Consider the following 19,827-nt stretch of genomic DNA (forward strand, 5'->3'; position numbering starts at 1 on the left):
TGTGTGCAGCTTGGAACAGTGTCTTGCAGTTTTTGAGATGCAGTCGGTGCTTATGAGATTTTGCCAAGACCAGTTATGATGACAAAAACTTTTCCTATTTTTGTCCAGGCCAGTTCAAGATGTCAGAGCCTGTCCCTGAGGCAACACATGTTGAAGCCAATTCAGAGAATTCCTCAGTACAAACTACTCTTAACTGGTAAGCACCTTTAACGGTTTGTTGCTATGCAAGATTTGACAGGGATACTTTTCTGTGAAACCTCTATCTGACTTATCTGACAAACATTTTACATGAGTGGTGAACAAACCAATTGGTAAAAGTTAACCCTAACTCCCTAGGGTGTGTGCAAAAATCATATTAGAATGTGGGGATTTCGGAATGTTGGGGTTAAATTAATGCGTAAAATGAGACAGTTGGACCCTAACATCCAAGGTCACAAGAAACATCGCTGTCATTTCAAACATAATCATCTTTTGATTAGTATTTGGAACTAGACACGTTACAATAAGGCTTAGACATTTTTCTATTATCAAACAGAATACTTAAAGCAATTGGATGAGGAAGCCCAAGAGGAAGATTTCAAAGATACTATGGGTGAGTGTAAGCTTCCTTAGTTAGTGCCAAGTACTTGGTTTGGTTGGTAAAAATAAGACTAGGCAATAGGATATCTTTGCCTTTTTGTTTCAATTATTTGCTGAGGAATTTATGCCCCACCAAACCACTTTGCCTAAAGTGTAAATTACAAGTGTGGGTGAAATAATGAAATTGTACATTTGGGATGTCAAGATGCTAATGAAGTTGACTTGTTGTTTCTTGGACAGCTGCTCTGAATATCGTGAGCGAGGTGGCCAATCATGTTAATGAAAGCATGAAACAAGGGGTAAGCCAAGATCTTCTTACTTGAACTTCCATTTAGTAGAATTAAAGTTCTTTGCAATGCTAAGAACCTTGATTGTTTAATACCTTGTTGTCATACTGTTCCAATGCTATCTAATCCTGCTATAGAAGCCTTTACCCTACACAGAGGGTGGGGACAATTGAACCTCCCCCCCACTGCTACTCCTAAACTGCTGCAAATGTTAACTTGTCCTTTAGTGACTATTTTTTCAAAGTGTTGCAGAACTTTGATATCAGATTTGCAACACCTGAGTTGAAGTTGAAAATCGCTAAACACTTTCAAGAAGTTGCTTGAGTGCATTCTAGAGGAAGTTCTGAATTATGTTTTCTGCTTCAGGAATGAAATCCTAGGATATGGGTTACCGAGATTTTTTTTGCTTTTCAGGATAACCTGGATAAGCTTCTGCAGTTACAACAGAGTCTGGTGGGTAACCATGAGATAGTCAGGCCTGGCCGGGTGAGTCAAAACGGACTACATGGCAAGATAACTGAATACACGTCTGCTGATGTCAAATCTTGTGTTTGCGTTTGCCCTTTCTTATGGAGCCAGTGGGAGCCCAAGGACCACTGAGCACCGTAGGAAAGCAGATAAGTAAACAATAGGTGGCATCATTAGTACCGAGGTCTATTCATCACCTGTAGCTCTATAGTGTTGATAGGTGGCATCATTAGTACCGAGGTCTATTCATCACCTGTAGCTCTGTAGTGTTGACATGGAAAAGACCAAGACTTCAAACACACTCCATTCGTGCATAGATTTTTCAGTGATATATTAAATTCATGAATTCAATGTTAACATTGACAGTTATTGATTGATTTTTTGGAATATTTAATTGTAGGTTTTTATTAAAGAAGGGGACTTACTGAAGCTGTCAAGAAAGGTGCCACAAACACGGAGATTTTACCTGGTGAGTGAAATACTGTGAAATATTTCTCACATTTTGTTGGAATATTTATATACTTGTTAGTGACTTGATTCAAATATAAAGCTTTTAGTTATTTCTGAAATGATTCAATCGACATTGAAATCAATTTGATACTGTCTGTTTATGCTTTCCAGTTGAGTGATATCCTGTTGTATACCACACCGTTTCTACTGACACCAGGCCAATACAATTACAAGCTGCATAATGTCCTGTCATTGGCTGGCATGAGGGTAAGGAGTGGATGAGATTTACTTGCTTAGCCCAAAATGAAGACAGTTAAGCAAAATGGCATGTATTATCAGTTTTGTTTGTCGGGCATACAAGCTCACTGAGTACTTTGCGAGACAAGCCTAGCACAGTGGAACACACACTGTGACACGCACCTCGGTAGAGTTTGATCAACTAATCCCACACTGTCGGAGGTTTCTTAAAAATCTGAATTGAGTCAAGAAGGTTTATCCTTCATGACGTCATGACTCTTCTGCGACCATTTCACGTGCATGCGGCCGCGCCACAGTGGGCGAGTGAACTTGGTCTATTGATCAATTGTGTCATGCAGCCAGTTCGAAAATCATAAGACAGACGGAAAATAAAATAAAAATGTGTCTTTGTGACACAATTTGTGCTGGAAAGACTAGTAACATTGATGCGGTTTCCAGTTGATGAGTCTTCACATTCTTGCAGGTACACACAGGCTTACATGTGCATGCTGTTACTGATGGCTTCGTTATCATCCATGGCGATCTTAAAAAAATCCCTGGATCGATGTTTTCACATGTACATGTATTTGCTTTTATTCTCGCATGCATACACGTGCATATGCATGTACATGGTATTGTACAACAATGCACCCAAGCCATAGCGCTGCGTTCTGCCTACAACGAATTTCGTATACAATGAACGTTTCAACGTGTTCCCTGGGATTTTGTGATAACAAGAGTTGACTGTATACACAACTGCTTCCATGGCCCACAACCATCAAAATGTTCTACAGACCATATTTACACCATACATCACTTTGAAGTAAGCAGGGGAAAAGAATTGTCAAACCTTAAAATAATGTACTTCAGTCTGGTTGCGGAATGGTGGGAAGTATTCAATCTTTTGGGGTCTTGATACTTGAATGTCATTGTTCCTTGGTCAGGTACATGTTCAAATGTTCAAGTTGATAACTTGCTTTTCAGGTAAGCAAGCCAGCACAGGAAGATTACAAGAACGAGTTCAGTATCATCAGTGTACAGAGATCCTTCACTTTGGCAGCAAAGTAAGAGCTGGCTGACTTGCTTCCACCTATAAAGACCAAAAGGGGCTTGGAATGTTGCTGTAAATGGTCATACATTGTTTGTTAGTTATATCACGGTGAATGATATGATTTTCCAATAAAAGAGCATCATTTTTATTACCCATGCCTGGAAAATTCTTGAAAGTATTTCACACAGGATTAAGTGGTTTTTGTATAATACTGCAAATGCATGTTGAAGATTGTTGTTCCAAGTTATCATAAATCTTAAATCATTGGAGAATGCAGCTAAGGAACTCTTTTGGTAATATTTGTCTCGGCAGAACAGTTTCAATTTATAGTTAATCAAAGAATTTACAAGCTCACGCTGATGGTATTTTATTCAGTCGTCACTCTTTTAGGGGCCTGAAATGATGGGGTTTTTCAAACTTTGTTTTGGACAGCACTCCTGAGGAGAGAGACTCTTGGGTTGCAGCTCTGAATAAAGCGATCACGGAGTATGCCAGTAAACGAAGCTCCTTTGCTGTTTTACATCCTCAGTATGCACAGGTGAGAAGGAACTCAAGTCTTCTTGAAACTCCTCCCTGAGTGAGATTTTTGCAGTCTTCAGAGAGATCAAAATGGATGCGTAGAAGTGTTGAGTGTGAAATGGCCAGTTTACAGGAAGTGTTTACTTCTGAAGATGTACACAAAACATAAAGGCAAGGGCTATTGCCTAGAAACTCAGAGATGGAATGAACTACAAGCTGCAAGACCATACATTGACTTGAGAGGATGAGTGGCAGCCATCTTGAGACGCCATGGCAACACTGCTTTAAGACCATACATTGACTTGAGAGGACGAGTGGCAGCCATCTTGAGACGCCATGGCAACGCTGCTTTATTTCAGGCGGTATACTGGTAACGGCACATTGCAGAGTTTACCAGTTACTTCCTGGAATACAGGAGTGTTGGCCCAAGACATCAGTGGATTCATCCATGCTACATGAAGTGCATCAAGTAGAAGTAATCTGGAGCCTTTTGTCTTCAAAACCAATTTTGACTTTCTCAGCCGGTCATTATATCTTAGCAATTTGCTACTGGCTGGGCAGTGAATCAAATATTTTTGGAAGGCTCATAGTCTGAAATTAGTATTTTTATTTCCTTTAATAACGTTACCACCCAGCAAATACATTGTTTGAAATGGTAGAATACAGCCGTAGAAATAGGAGTTGAGTCAATATTTGCTGAAGGTTGTTATTTTAAAAAGGTTTCTTGTACTGAAACTTATGCTGGAAGCTCCAGTCAGTCGGTGAAAGATGGCCATTTTGGAATTTCAGTTATAACTCCTTGAAAAGTAGCAGAAAAATGTTGAAGATTCTCCGACTTTTTTTCAGCTTTTGTCAGAAGGCGACAGTACCAGCCTAGGTAGGAAAGCACCAGCTTGGATTCCTGACGCTCGTGTTACCATGTGCATGATCTGTACTTGTGAGTTCACCATTACCTGGAGAAGACACCACTGCAGAGCTTGTGGAAAGGTAACCTTTTTGGATATTGGCAACAAACTAAATGCTTATGTATGATTTCAACACAAATCATGTTATGAATGTAACTTACAAAGGATCAAGGCAGTTCCTAGGTGTCTGAGCTTTATTTTAAAAAAAAATCTGTGAAGAGATGTAAACACCAAGTTTCTAAAGACACTGTACCTCAAATGCTAAGATGTATGAAAAGTCCTGTTTAAAGGGAACACATGTTGACAAGTGTGGACATTTCAGACTTACTGAAGCCCATTGCAAAGCTTACAGTAGTTTAGGCCAGAAGGGATATTAACCCTGACCATTCTGAATGCAACAAGCATATGTATGATTTCAATGGTCCCTAGGGGGTTAAGAGTGAAGAGAATCCTGTAATATGGAGATGTTAATTCTCGTATTCCCTGTTTGCAGGTTGTGTGTGGAAACTGCTCGGCAAACAAGATACCACTCCACTACTTGGCTAACAAGGTGGCCAGGGTCTGTGATCAGTGCTACAGAACTCTTGTCAAAGGTATAATGTAACTTCAAAGAAAAGTGTTGATTTTAACCCTCGTTTCATTACATGTCCCCAACGACTTGAATTCCATTTCAGAATCACCAAATTCACAAGACAAGCTTGAGCCCTGAATGTAACATGCCACATAAGTGTTCTTGCTCTCGTAAGGTTGGCTTCAGCATACATCACACCTTGAAGCTGTTGGATGTTGTTGGGTTCGGTAAGGGGCAGCAGCGGCACATGTTGGATAGGGTGTGAGGGTTTATCCTTCGTTGTGTCTTGGGATTTTTGTTAAGACTATTGCATCCGCCTGTGGTACTTACTGGGCATATCTGACCAACATGACATCCAAAGGTCTGTTCTTTTTGTGAATGAGCCATGAAATCAATTTGATATGCAGTTTTCAGCCTTTGGGTACAGATTCAATTGATTTTTCTTGTAAACATGTAGTTGATTTGGGGTCTTAATTGTTTGCAGGTGATAAACAAGGAGAAGATATGGAAGATGGAAAGGATCAAAGTAAAGGCAAAGGGAAAAGGAAAAGATCAGCAAAACCAATTATTAGACCTTCGGCCCTCAAACAGGTAAAATAGCATGAACGGAGATAGCATCGATTCTTTAGGAAGACTTTGGCCCACTTTGACAGCAAGGTTTAACAGTAAGCATGAAAGTTGTGCTTACTTAAGCAGAAAATAATACTTTCACACTATTTCATGGCTAGGTGTGCAAACGGTAGCTTGTCTGTGGAGATGTCTGTCACCTCGCTGAGTTGAGCATTTTTTTTGTGTTCTGAGGTTAAGCATTTTTTGCCGTCTTTTAACAGTCTCCACGAAACACTTGGAGGCTCTGTAAGCACAAAATTTGTTGTTGGGCTGAGCGAAGAGATTTGGGCCGGATATTTGAACTTACCCTATAAGACCCTAGCTTCGATGTAGATGCAAGTCTTTTGCACTATGACCACCACCTCCCGAAGCTTGATTTTGATCTTCCATTTTTAAGCATGAGGCCATTTGATTTGGATGTTAGGTGGTGTTTTTTTTCTGGTCAGTATTCTGGTATGGGTTGGCCAAGATTGTGCAGTGTTTAACTTTATTTCGTTCACGAACCTGGCTCAGTGCACTGCTGACCTCTTTTCAATAGGGGCCAGTTTAGTGTGCAGCAGTGCTGTGGCTCATTGCTGCGATGGTGGAGCGCTTTTGTCCCCGGTGGTAATCTGCTCGTGCTAAATGCCCCAAATCGTGGTATACTGTTTCAAAACAAGGCTGGATTATCTCCGCTATTGAGAGTGAAAAAATGTTGCAATGTCCAGCAGCCTGGTCTAATTCCACACACGGTGCCCGAAACCGGGCTCCCCGGCAGAAGTGGTTAAAGGCCGCAATTTTTCATTTGACAGGTCTCTGCTAGTGAGCAGGATACCAGTATGAGCGGTTACCTGATGCTGAGACGGAAGAAAGATTGGAAAAGACAATGGTATGTCTTGAAGGAAAAGGTGTTGTATAGATACAAAGCCAGCGAGGATGTGGCAGCGTTGGAGAGCATGCCACTCTTGGGATATGAAATACAGATATTGAATGAGGTGAGTAGTGTTGGGAGTTGAATTTTTATCTCTTACAAAGGAAGCAGCAGGAATGTACAATTGGCCTCCTACGGTATGTTGGAGGATTCCGTAAAGTTAAAAACTTTTTTTGCCGAGTTGGACCTTTTTCATTCATTTTCAATAATATGCACAAACTCTTAGGTCACCGAAGTCTAGTCACAGGGTTGAAGGCCGTGACAAATTGACAGATTCTGAACTGCTTTTTGTCAGTAAGCGGAAATAGCTTGTGCTGAACTGGTCACTGATTGGTGAACTGATTGCAAACCTCTGCAGGTTTGTGCTTACCTCATATCTTTTAGGGTCAAGACTTAGATCATGCTTGGTGACCGAAGATGGTCATGTTTGTGTGCCAAGTTTGCAAAGTTCATGTTTTAAGTGGACAGTCCTTAAGCTTCAAAGGAAGTGTGTAAGACAACTGCACGTGTTTGATTCCAATGTTTTTTCTAAAATTGGATTCGGTGCCATTGGGTAAGGCGAACAGCCAATTTTAAGTTTCCAAAGGAGCTAGTGAAACTTACATTGTTGCATAATTTTATTGCATAATTTTATTTACATTTTTTTGCAGCCATTTGAAGGAGTTGAAGCAGGCTTTATCATTCAGCTTTGCCATCAATCCAAGGTACTGTTCCAACTACGAGCTGAGAACAAGCCCATGGCTGAGAAGTGGGCGGTACTGATGACAGAGGCTACACATCTCTGAGATGATGTATCCTCAAATCACCAAAGCTCGTTTTATCTCTTGAGAACTGGTGTGTGCTGAGATGTCTTTAAGACATTTTAATTTTCTTTTCATTCCAAATGGGCTGCTGAACTGCAATATGATAAAACTGGTATGCAAGATCAAAGTTGTAAAATGACTTTAAGACATAAGACCGATGTTGGTCATAAGTAATATGTTTATTCCCCGTAACACTAGAATGAAGCATTCCTGTTGAGTTGTATGTTTTAAAACAATTATTTAAATGCATTTCAGATGAGGCTGAGGACTCCAAAGTGGATTTCGTTAAATGTCACAAGTTTTTTCTTAAACACCTGAGCAGTTTCCTAAACTGAGTGCTTTAAGTAAATTATGATGTCATTCCTCAGTGCTTTAAGTAAACTATGATGTCATTCCTGAGCTCTGACGTACTAGAGAACTAAGCATAGGAAGATGTGATGATTTTTTGTCCAAGGTCAGTAGCAACTTTGTTACTGCCAACAGGATAGGTTTTCTAAGAGTACCAATGCTACCAAGGTGTGTTTTTTTGTTTTGTTTATACAGTCAAACCTTCTTAATAAGAACACTGTTAACACAAGATTCTGGTTATAACAAGGATATTTTGAGGTCCCAATCCTTTGTTTTTCATTATTTTCATTCCTGATGATACAAGATTCCTGTTATAACGAGGTAATTTGCCAAGTCTGAAGAACTTCTTATTAATGAGGTTCAACTCTAATATGCTATAGAAACCTCCTATATTGTCTTCCAAATGTTTAAACAGTATTACACATATTCTTATTTAACAAAAGTTCCATTATGTTGCCTTTTTGTATTAAAATTGGGATGACTGTATGTGTTAATTCGGTTTTGTAACAGACATGCAACTTCCAAAGTTTCATCTGAATGATGTCTATGACTTGTAATAATTGGACTAACACAACAGGTAAATTTCTGCTCTAGTCAAACATACATATCGAAGTATAACTTGTTTAGTATACCCAGCGTGCCTTATAATGCTTACATATTGAAGTGTATTTTTGCTAGCTGTTTTATTGATGCCAATGTTGGACAAAACTATTGATGTAATTTTTAACAAGCTCCAATCTTAAGAAAACCATGTTAAGTGAGAAATTCCAAGCATACCACCATTAAAATGTTGCATAAGTTCTCAAATTATGAGATTTAGCATTCTCAAAAGGTTACTTTTATCTTAACCACTTGATGCTGGGTGGAAGTTGAAGTTAAATGACGTAAACCCGGGAGATTTTCAAGATTTTCTATTTTCAAAATTCTTAAATAAATCATAGCTTCATTTACTGGACGTTTACACCCACATGAATAACTGTCTGGTGGCTACTCTAATCTGACAGACAACATCTATTGAGTATTTCAGCTAGGCCGCCACCTTGTAAAATGAGCCTAGATTGTGAGTGTCATGTAACTTTCTTTGTTCTTGAAACTGTTAGTGTGCTACTGGCGTTTTTTCAATAGGAGCCAGATTAGCATGCAGCAGAAGGTATCACTCATTGCTGGAGTGCTTTTGTCCCTGGTGGTAATCCGCTTGTGCTGAATGCCACAAACAATGATATAATCTCTCAAAAGGACAGATTTCCATGTCTTTTGACAACTGAAAATTTTTTGGCAACTCCCAGCAGCTTGGTCTTTTGTTCCAGAGTACGTTCTTTGTTATAAGGCCCGGCTCTTTTGTCTGGTTTCAGGCTCCCTGGTTTCGTGTATTAATCCTTTGTGCCCGAAATGAGGTTCCCACCAGCAAGTGGTTAAAATGATAGAACTAAGAATTGATAATGAATTATGTGAGGTGTTACCACTGTGCAAATATTCCAGAAAATTATTTGGATGTTAATTATTGACCTAATCAGGATGCATGTAATAACATTTAAGACAGTTGTTATAGCCAAATGAGGGCAGTTATATTGGAAGCATATGAGGAAAAGCGATTTGACCAAATCCATTTGACTGTTAACAGTGGACTGGACTTAGGCACGGCCTGATTTTTATATTTAATTCTTGGAAATTACCCAATGTGTGCATGGATAATTGACCAATAAATGAACTGAATCTGGTGCTTCAAAATGATCGTCTAAATGTGATATTACGATCGTGAGTGGAATAGAATGAAGTAGTGAGTGCGTCCTGTATACCACAAGGCCTTCACGGGACTCGTCACCTTTGAATATTAAAGTAAATTTTGCAGTTGTTTGCCAATAGTGTAATGTGTTGAGTTAGAACAGCACATTACATGGCGTTTGAATGCACCATCCAAGACTGTTATACTTGTATATATCACACTCCTTGTTGCCATGGATAGACCAATCGGAATTGAGAATGAAAGTCTGCCTGAAGATAATTTATATTATGCATTGTGGGTGTATGAGGACTTCTCACTTTGAAAGCCATTTGGAGGAATCTCGAGTCTGGGTAATCATTGGCGTTCACACTTGACTGAGAAATTACCTCATAAATGTGACTATTTGACAATGGGATGGAAGGAAATTTCAAATTCAAATCCTGCACCGCAAGTACATGTACATGGTAGTTGTATTTACTTAGTATGTTGAAGCAATATTGAAAAGTTCATCAAATGGCTATATGCGATACTGAAGCATCGAAGCTTTTGTACAAATATAAAAGAGACTTAGTAAAAATATTAATCTTACCCCTGCATTAGTTTTTCATTAATTGAACGTAACACTTCATAGTTGATCAGTTACCTCTTGGTTCTGCTCAACCAATGGGACAATTATAATTTGGCAAATAGTTTTCTGTCTGGAATCCTGATTGTTCATAACAAATCCGGGTAGAGTAGCTTACTTAAAACATCAATTAATCTTCAAGTTTGAGTATCTCTTTGAAACTTGCTCCTGATTTGTTGAACTGTTTTACTAGTCTATTTGGCTCCTATCCATAAAGGTCCACAAATTTGCTGTGTTCAGTCAATCAAGGTCCGAACACACAAATGTTCATGCAGAAAAACACTAAAAAATATACAAACGGTTGGTCTGTCAATGCTACTGATGATTTATATTGACTTGGAAACCACTCACAAAAATATAAATTTCAGATAGTTTCTCTAGCTGAAACATCTCGCAAGAAAAAAAATGCAAAGCCCGCAAACTGATTTACTTAATTTTATTTCCTTCATGTATTGTTACAAATCAAATTTGAAAAACAGCTTGAAAGTTTCCTTTTTATAAACTTTTCTACCTGCATGACTCAACTTCTTTTACTAAAACAAATGACAGATTACCATGAGGAAAGTAAACGGAGGGATTTCACATTCGCGCCGTCTGCGCATATCTACATCAAAACCGAGGCTCTCTGTGTTGAACTTCGTCGCGTGCGCCCGCGGAGTCCACACAGTACGTGGAATATCCGATTCGTAAGTGTGACCCCACTTCAGTTTAAACCACGCCCACTGCACATGCAGATACACGACCATCGCAGGTACGTTAGTTCGCGGTAAATTGCTGTTATTTTTTTCCTTTGATTTTACGTGTCGAGTCATCAAAGACTCTTCCACAAAAATTTGCAGCTTGAAAAGTCTGAATTTAACATACCGTTATGTATTTTGTGTCTTGACTCCTTACTTTCAATTGTCTGATCGTATTAAGAATTGAAGCTGATGCATACGGCCTCGTTTCAAACGCGGAATTGCGCAGATCGACACTAAAAGTGTCGTATTTGGATCCCTGTATAAAGCAGATCAAATAGCAGTTCCTCTTCATAACAAAGAACGAGATGATGTAGAAACTATGATGAAACATGGGGATATTGAAGAGGTGAAACAGTTCCTAGTGCGCTAACAAGTTGAAAATGTGAGAAACATCAGCTTATCTAAGACATATAGGTCCATTTCCTGGATTGCATTGTCTGTTAACCTCATGATGCAGACAGGGTGGGGTATGACTCCCCACCCTGCTCCGTTTTATCACACCAACTTCGAGATGCGGTCAGTTTCTCATCGTCACGACAACTTTGCCAGTGGATTTCCTCATCATGACATACTGGAATGCTTCGTTGATCTGTAAAGATGGCAATAAAAAAAACTTGTTACAGACCCCCCAACCCCGGATAAGATCAGTTCTGGTTACTTTCCAAAATGAGCACAACCAGGATTTCCTTGAGGAGAAGTCATGAAATTGTCCAGCATGCATAACGTAACTAAAGCAAGACCTGGGAAGGGATGGGAAGGGAATGTTGTGACCCTTATAGCTCAATTCCTGTCCTGATTAGAATTCAGATATCACTCTTAATGACCTGTTACTTTCAAATGTTGACACAAAAGTCAGAAGTGATATTCTAGCCAACTATTACAACAATCCTTACAAATAATAAAGCCTTAATTTCCTGTGGCAGAAAAGTGATATCGAGGGAACAATCCAGGCCTAGGGAATTTTTCTCGTCGACTTCCTTCTGGATAAGACCCAGTTTTCACATTACTTGGCTCAAGCTATTCAATTTGCAATACCTCATCGATCACTGCTTTCAGTTAGACAGCGGAAGCATTAGGACTATGCTTGAAGTACATTTACATCAACTCCCCAGTTCTGGATGGGAACTGGACAAGGGCCAACTGTACTTTTGCTTTCTGAAAATGTTCATTTTGTCTGTTTGATAAAACATCTAAAAAAGTCTCATCATCTGAAGGAATTCGATCTTTGTGACTGTTTTGATGAAGTGACGTATCTGCACACCAACTGCAAAACCATGTTTTGAGAAAATCATATTTGAAACGATCGATTACTCAAATTGGGTTTGGCATACCTTTTTGAAGCACTGAAAACCTTTCATCTGATGTGAGCAGCAATAGACCATTAATTGAAATGCCAACAAATTGTCTGTTTTCATTAATCCAGGTTTAATTAAGCGACATTAATTCGTGAAGATGGATGTCACTTTGTCAAAACAGCCATCCTAGAGTGCACATCACATGGCATATGTTTGTACACATCTCATGTGTTGCAGACCACAGATTTGTCATGTTTTCAAAGTGCACAGTGTGGAGGCAAAACGTATGGCACAGGTGAAAGAGATTTGTTAGGTACCTTCATCAAACGGCAACACTGAGTCTGGGCATGTACCAGCACATGGCTTTGTGTAATTAATAAACAACGTAATTCTTTCTCCAAATTTGGTAATCATGCATCATAAAATGTCAGAATATTAAAAAATCTCAAATTGCCTACAATCTCAGTTTTGGGTGGATTCGTCAGTTCATCGAAACGGTGAGAAATTTTCCAAAATATCAGGTATTTACAAATATTAACTGCAGCATCTCGTATGGTCACCACCTACAGATCTACAAGCTATGATCCTACATACTTGGCTTTAAAACCCTAACACTCCTCAGTCCTCCAACAGGTGAAGGATTGAGGAGGGTTAGGGTTCATTGGGCTAAACTGCAGAATTTCAGACTGATTTCGGTGTACATGTGAATGCATCAACTCACCTTCTCGAGAGGGAAAGTCTTGCAAACATGGGGTCTGATCTTGCCCTCCTTGAAGAACCTGATGCAATCTTCCACTGACTGACGGCTTCGGGGCGGGTCATGCATGCGATAGTTGCCCCAGAACAGACCCATGGCCGAGATGTTCTTGACCAGCAACAAGTTGGCTGGAATCTTGGGGATGTCTCCGCTGGCAAAGCCAATGACAACCAGACGACCTTCCCAGGAAATGCTGCAGTGAGGAGGCGATTTGTACTGGGATAAACAGAAGATTCTATGCTTTATGATAACTTGGCCTTGAAACTGTGCCAAGACCTATTGACTGAGCGGCCTAAGTACCATCCTCTATCAACTGATAACATGCAGATGCCTATCACATTCAAATTGACACTCAATACTCAAAGTCCTGGCAAGAAATTTTGGGGTCGGGTCTGTCCAAGAAAAAAAAGTTTCCCATCCAGTTTTCCTTATGTTGAGGAGGCATCCTTTTAACGTTTTTATTTCGCATTTTTTCTAAGGTGCCAAATGGATTGTCGTGACTTTTTTGCTTTTTGTATCTAAAGAAGTTGAAATTATAACTAATACGTTTTACACTTGCATTTAAAGTAAACTATTATGGTAGCGATAATAAGTCTTGATGCACTGTAAATAAAAAAGAACCACAAAAACAAAACATTCGTAAATAAAGTAAAAGGTTTGTGGTAGCACCGTGCAAGGAGGTCTATTTTGTGAGTATACGTGGGTCTGAAAAGAACCGGAGGGTATTCAACATTTTCAACAAAATCAAAATGTTATGGACAAAAACCAACTGAGGAGTTCTGTGATGGTACATCCACTTTGCCATCACAATTCAACTTTCGCCTTAAATATTACACTCTTTTCCCAAACAGTTTTGCACAGACGTACATATATGTGACCCACCATTCCAGAACAAGGCTGAGGTAGGTAACTTCATAACTCTAAAATAGTGGAACTTCCACTGTTCAGATTTTCATGGGAGTTTTACAGCTATCACTACCCGTAAGAAGCTTACTGCAGACAGAATGTCGATTCAACATGGATCACTTTAAAGTGTAAAACAAGCGGAAGGAGAGGAATTGTCCAACATCACAAATACCGACTTCAGCCTGGTTTGGGGATGGGGGGTCACATAATATGATTGAAATAGTCTAACATCTTCCAGATTTGAAGAGGGGTAGCTGATGATTGTTTTTTGGTTTTTGGGAGGGTAGCATTGTTGCATAATATAGCATTTCGTAGTGCCACTTACCATCTCAAGCATTCCTTCCAGACATCTCCACCTACTGCATCCATGATCACATTGGCTCCTTTTCCCTGTGTCAGTTCCTTAGTCTTCTCTCGCAGATTCTCCTGTTTGTAGTCGATAGTAGCAAAGGCACCCTTGTCGCTTACCAGCTTGCATTTCTCTGGGCCTCCTGCAGCACCAATGACCTGTATGGATTACAAAGTAGTTCAAAAATGAGCACGCAACTTGACTGGAAATGAAGAAAGATCAGATCCCGATTAAGAGAGTGACAATTCCTTCCTCTGTTTCATCTCGTTCCCAGCTGTAACCCAGAGAGGATGGTGCTCACGCATTGATCCAAACGATCGAAAGTCAGACATGAATGTGACTGTAAATCTGGCTTCAATTTTCATGGTTGTGCTAAGCTCAGACCTATGCTTAAAATCATTCTCTATAAATACACTCCATCACAGAAATACTGTGATTATTAAGAACCATGGATCGATGGATGGATCGGTGGCATACCACATGTTCAGTCCCGGAGGAGTAGAATGGAATGTTTTCTGTCTGTCAAATGTTTCTCCCACAAAAGAATCCTCATAACTACCCTTCAATAGAAGGCAGAAGTACCACTACCATTTCCAAAATGACGGGCACTTTCCGAATTCCTTAAAACCAAAACCAAAACTAAGCACCTGGCCACAGGTCTCCAGAGGTCCACCCTGCCCCTCGCCTAGATATGCCATTGGCATGCATATGCGCAAGTCTGAATATCTCATACATATGTAAGGCTTGCCAATCTGTGAAACAGGCTCCCCCTTGGCACATCATTTCGTAATACAGTTAGTCGAAATTCCTGGCCTATTCTAAAGGGCAGTAGAGCCCAGTGTTATGGCACTGCTATTAAAGTAGAAACATATCTCAGAAAATTTTTGCGCCAAATAAAAATAAGTGAGGAACTAGTCTCAACAATATACTTTGCATGGCACTTTGGTCATTTTTGCTGAGCAAATATTTTCTCTGCTTTATGAACATGGCTCAAGCTGGTCATAAAATGATAGCCAGCTATCATGAGACTCCTCTATAAAAACAATCTGCTCACAGATTGCTAGCCAGAAATCTGACTGTTTTGATGTGGATCTGTGTCGCACTGAGTAGAAGTTTTTAAACACCGACCTTAGCACCAAGGACCTTGGAGGCTAACTCCACTGATGCCAAACCAACTCCCCCAGCAGCCGCTGTCACTAGGACTGTCTCACTGTGAAGAGATAACACATTCCATATCAGGATCAGATTATGACCAAGCTAGATGGTTGGGCTCTATCCCACAGCTGGAAAATGGCCAAAGAGTTTTCTTAAAATGTACATGTAAATGTAGCTATGAACAATAGCCACAGCAATCATTGATGAAACAGGTCATCTGAAAGCCACATTAAATTGTTCACTGCAGCTCAATGATAATGAAAATGAAAAAAAAAGTCAGTAGAAGAAAAACAAACATACATGACGGAAAGGTGGCATATGACCTTACTGGACCTCATGCATGCAAGATACTGGTATCATAAAAGAAGGGGTATTTGACAGGGCCTGGGAGAGAGAATCCAACAGAATTGATGAAAGAGCGGATTTATAAATCACTATTGAATTCTTGATTCTTCAATATGAAGATATGTTCTTTTGATACATGATGATGAAGTAAAACATGAATTATACAAAGCAATTTGCTTCTACCAATTTGTTAACTGGTGAAGGGCTTTTGGAGAGGTTTGGCTTACAATACTGGCAATCTAAGTAAACTGCAGCATAAACTCCATGATGAAACAGCAAGTGGTTATGTGTAGTATACTCATCAGAGCTTCGGCCATGTGTAATTAAACCAGCTGCGGCTGAGAATTGCGCAAGTACCTATGGAAGCCACAAACTTGTGGCTTCATGCATCTGGTATGGAAGTATGGTTATCTCCAGCCACAGTGAAGTAACTATGACACTTTTAATGATAAACTCATCATCACAAGTGGGCACTGATTCACAAGCACGAACGGTACAGATTGAGGGAGAAATTAGCTTTTGACGGAATGAGTACAAGCATGCAATAACTGCATTTGACAGGGAAACGTGTGAGTAAGAGGTACGACTGAAGTGACACTCACGTGTTCATCAGATGCCTTTTTATTTTTAGAACTGAAGACGTGGTTACATGTAAAATGCCAATCTATCAGAGTGACTCACCCTGGCTGTGTGTTAGCCCTACGGGTTAATCCCATCCAAGCTGTGCCGTACGACACAGGTAAAGAAGCTGCCTCCTCATAGCCCATGGAGTCAGGAATTTGAAACAGCTCCTAGAAGACAATGATGCCATATACATGTTCATGTAAATAGTATGGACTCGCAATGCTCTCGTACCAACTGAAGCCACAGACGGCCATCTTATCATGCTGAATACATTGTAAATACCGGTATTGTTGCCACAATTTGTATTTGGCACTTTCAAATGGCTGCTGGTGGCCCCAATAGAGGGATTTCACATTAGCACCATCTGCGCATATTCGCATCGAAACTGAGGCCCTCTGTGTTGAACTTCGTCACGGGCGCCCGCGCCTGTGGGGTCCATACAGTACATGGAGTATCCGGTTCGTAATGTGGTGCCACTTCAGTTTAAACCACGCCCACTGCACATGGCGATACACGACCATCGCAAGTACATGTACGTTAGTTCGCGGTAAAGTGCCGTTATTTTTTCTTTTGATTTTACGTGTCGAGTTATCCTGAAAGATTCTTCCGCAAAAATTTGCAGCTTGAAAAGTCTAAATTTAACATACCTTTATGTATTTTGTGTCTTAAGAATTAAAGCTGACACACAGCCTCTTTTTCAAACGCGGAAGTTCGCAGACCTGGCACCAGTACTGAACTACTGAGTCAGAAGATGCACCCATAAATAGCTGAGGAGGCTCCACTCTACTTTGCACAACACTGGGAACAGGTGCAACAACGTTGCTGTGCTTTGGAGTGACACTTTAAGCTATCACTTGATGGATTTCAGGGAAAAGATGCCCTCACCCATGATCTGACTGTAATTCTCATATTCACCACCCGAGGGGCACTTCATGAATCAGGCGCACATTTCCTTGTATCAGTTCATTACATGGCATGATAAAGTAAAGAAACAAACCCTCCACAATCCGAATAGTTGGAGCAACTTGGAATGTCCTTAATTTTTTTTCTGACTGAGCAGAATGTGAATGCTATTTTCACAAAGAAAAGAAAACTTTAGATGAATGAATCAAGCGAAATGACAGAGTTACAGCAACCAAATGCTACTTGAAAGATTTCCCACTTTCACTAGTTATGATCATCCATATGGAAATGCACCATACGTAGAACTGTATACTTATTATTTAACATTTTTGTATTTGACAAACCAGGGGCCAATTTCATAGAGCTGCTTAAGCCCAAAATTTGCTTAAGGGCCAGAAAACCTTACTTGATAATGAGCAAAAACTCCATTATTTTGGGACTGTATTTAGCTATTTTTTGGTTAGCATGATAATCAGATAGAGTTTGAACTGGTAACCTTTGTTAATTAAGCAAAGTTTTTTCCCAATTAAGCAAATATTGTGCTTAATTGGCCCTAGAAACACCCCCGTTCAGTACTGCAAAAGGAAAAAACTGTATTATCAACTGTAACTGAAAAAAACCCAGGATATCTCGATACCTAGAATGAAGGAAATAAAACAGACCATTAATGAAGTTTGAAGGAAATGGGACATACAGTAGTTCTGGATTTCATATAAATAGGGAACTAAAAAAAGAGACAAACATCATAACTCACATTTTCATAAGCCACACATTCTTCAGAAAAGCCAGCTCCCACGGCTAAAAGACCAATCACACGATCTCCCTGACAAAACAAATCAACACAAAGACAATAGTTGGCTTCGGCAGGGAACCATATTTTCTCAAAATAGATACCAATATTTCATTTCTTAGCTGTGTTGATGCAATAGGTTCACTGTAATCCGAAAACAATGAATTTCATTTAAGAAGGAATAATTGAAAATTCTAGGATACATAAATGAAATCTCACCTTTTTGAAAGAACTCACACCTTCTCCTATGTCTAACACCTCTCCAGCAACTTCATTACCTGAATGAATAAAACATACAACGATCCAAATTACGGTTTATTTAGACAAGCAGAAATCTGGTTTTGGCTTTCGCAACCAAGCATGTACAGCAAAAGTGTATACCATGTATTTCAATGTTTTTACTGGCCAATCAAAGGCTGTTATATCAAATGCTCACTCATTGGTCAGCAAGCAGTGATGTCATGCATACGTAATCATTAAATCTGAATATGAATCACAGATGCTTGCCGAGTAAGATTGCTGGAACAGGAAACAGTTTGCAGGGTTCAAAATTCTCCTGAAACATTTGTGGTTCAGATCATGTACAAGCAGCTAGTACATTCTGTGAATTGTTTATTTAATGAATACATCAAAAAAAAGTAGGACAAGTACATGTACATGTACGTACTAGTTCTTTCTTTTAGCTTTGTGTTTTTCAGACATCATGGGGAATATGACAGAAATCTGCCTGTTATATCCTTTGAACATATGAAGTAATGACTGGACAAAACTTAACACCAGGTCTGAAGATGATACTCTGTATGAATGGTACTGACCTGGGGTAAATGGTAGAGGTGGCTTGACCTGGTACTGACCGGCCACTGTCAGAATGTCCGCAAAATTGACCCCACAGGTATGAATGGCCACGCGCACCTTGGAGAAATTTTTATTTAATTTCAGATCTTAATAACAAGTACACTAATCAGGAACCATTTCAGACTCAACCATTTTCACAATATTGAATGCCAATCAAACCTCACATTACAGTACATCCCTGTTCAAGATCCTAGTGATGATGCGTTTTCTCTACACACTGATGATGATTCCCATATTCTTGACTTTCTTTGAAGATGAGACATCATTACACCTGGCGGGCTTTAAACAATAGGCTCACCTGCCCATCTGACAGGCTGTCTGGGCTTGGTACTTGGCTGATGGTGAGGGGTTTTCCCAACTCATTGCACACTGCAGCTCTGTGAGTGTGTCGGACACTAGCAACACTGTGAGGACCGATGGCACTGCTTGTAAGCAGAGGAGCTTTACAACTTGTAAGATTGCCTCTGGAGAAAAAGAACCCAAATTCATATATGTGTGAAAAGAAGTCTCATGTCCAGCACTATGTGTGTATGTTAGACTGCAGACCTCACCCCATGAGGACAGGCATGACCCTTCATGAGGACGGGCAAGGCCCTGCTTCTGAGGACCTTGAAAGGGCACACAATACATGTACTGCATGGACGGCTGTTTTGATCTCAGAGGGCACACAATACATGTACTGGACAGCTGTTTCGATCTCAGAGGGCACACAATACATGTACTGCATGGACGGCTGTTTAGATCTCAGAGGGCACACAATACATGTACTGCATGGACGGCTGTTTTGATCTCAGAGGGCACACAATACATGTACTGGACAGCTGTTTAGATCTCAGAGGGCACACAATACATGTACTGCAAGGACAGCTGTTTAGATCTCAGAGGGCACACAATACATGTACTGCATGGACAGCTGTTTAGATCTCAGAGGGCACACAATACATGTACTGGACAGCTGTTTAGATCTCAGAGGGCACACAATACATGTACTGCATGGACGGCTGTTTAGATCTCAGAGGGCAC

General features: G+C 40.0%; 2 protein-coding genes across 5 annotated transcripts in view; one reads left to right on the plus strand and one right to left on the minus strand.

Annotated features, from left to right (window-relative positions):
- The window catches only part of LOC110983372 (uncharacterized), a 58,414-nt gene extending 48,949 nt beyond the window's left edge, over positions 1-9,465 (plus strand). For all 4 annotated transcript variants that reach the window (XM_022242592.2, XM_087136284.1, XM_022242600.2 and 1 more), the window contains exons 6-18: positions 109-196; positions 536-592; positions 820-878; positions 1,281-1,352; positions 1,735-1,803; positions 1,956-2,051; positions 3,006-3,085; positions 3,505-3,610; positions 4,438-4,578; positions 4,990-5,089; positions 5,552-5,658; positions 6,468-6,650; positions 7,237-9,465. In XM_022242592.2, the coding sequence (XP_022098284.2) occupies positions 109-196; positions 536-592; positions 820-878; positions 1,281-1,352; positions 1,735-1,803; positions 1,956-2,051; positions 3,006-3,085; positions 3,505-3,610; positions 4,438-4,578; positions 4,990-5,089; positions 5,552-5,658; positions 6,468-6,650; positions 7,237-7,371 (1,293 nt within the window). In that variant the 3' untranslated portion in view covers positions 7,372-9,465. The remainder of the gene's footprint in view (positions 1-108; positions 197-535; positions 593-819; positions 879-1,280; positions 1,353-1,734; positions 1,804-1,955; positions 2,052-3,005; positions 3,086-3,504; positions 3,611-4,437; positions 4,579-4,989; positions 5,090-5,551; positions 5,659-6,467; positions 6,651-7,236) is intronic.
- Positions 9,466-10,507: 1,042 nt separating this feature from the next.
- The window catches only part of LOC110984640 (protein Cryzl2-like), a 34,583-nt gene continuing 25,263 nt past the window's right edge, over positions 10,508-19,827 (minus strand). The window contains exons 2-10 of the mRNA XM_022245012.2: positions 19,103-19,268; positions 18,765-18,861; positions 18,169-18,227; positions 17,914-17,982; positions 16,314-16,423; positions 15,261-15,342; positions 14,109-14,290; positions 12,842-13,070; positions 10,508-11,414 (exon numbers count right to left, since the gene is read on the minus strand). Of these exons, the coding sequence (XP_022100704.1) occupies positions 11,343-11,414; positions 12,842-13,070; positions 14,109-14,290; positions 15,261-15,342; positions 16,314-16,423; positions 17,914-17,982; positions 18,169-18,227; positions 18,765-18,861; positions 19,103-19,268 (1,066 nt within the window). The 3' untranslated portion in view covers positions 10,508-11,342. The remainder of the gene's footprint in view (positions 11,415-12,841; positions 13,071-14,108; positions 14,291-15,260; positions 15,343-16,313; positions 16,424-17,913; positions 17,983-18,168; positions 18,228-18,764; positions 18,862-19,102; positions 19,269-19,827) is intronic.

The sequence above is a fragment of the Acanthaster planci genome, linkage group LG04 (assembly GCF_054643075.1).
Source record: "Acanthaster planci isolate LZ-2023a linkage group LG04, COTS_SCS, whole genome shotgun sequence".
In the NCBI taxonomy this organism is placed as follows: Eukaryota; Metazoa; Echinodermata; class Asteroidea; order Valvatida; family Acanthasteridae; genus Acanthaster; species Acanthaster planci.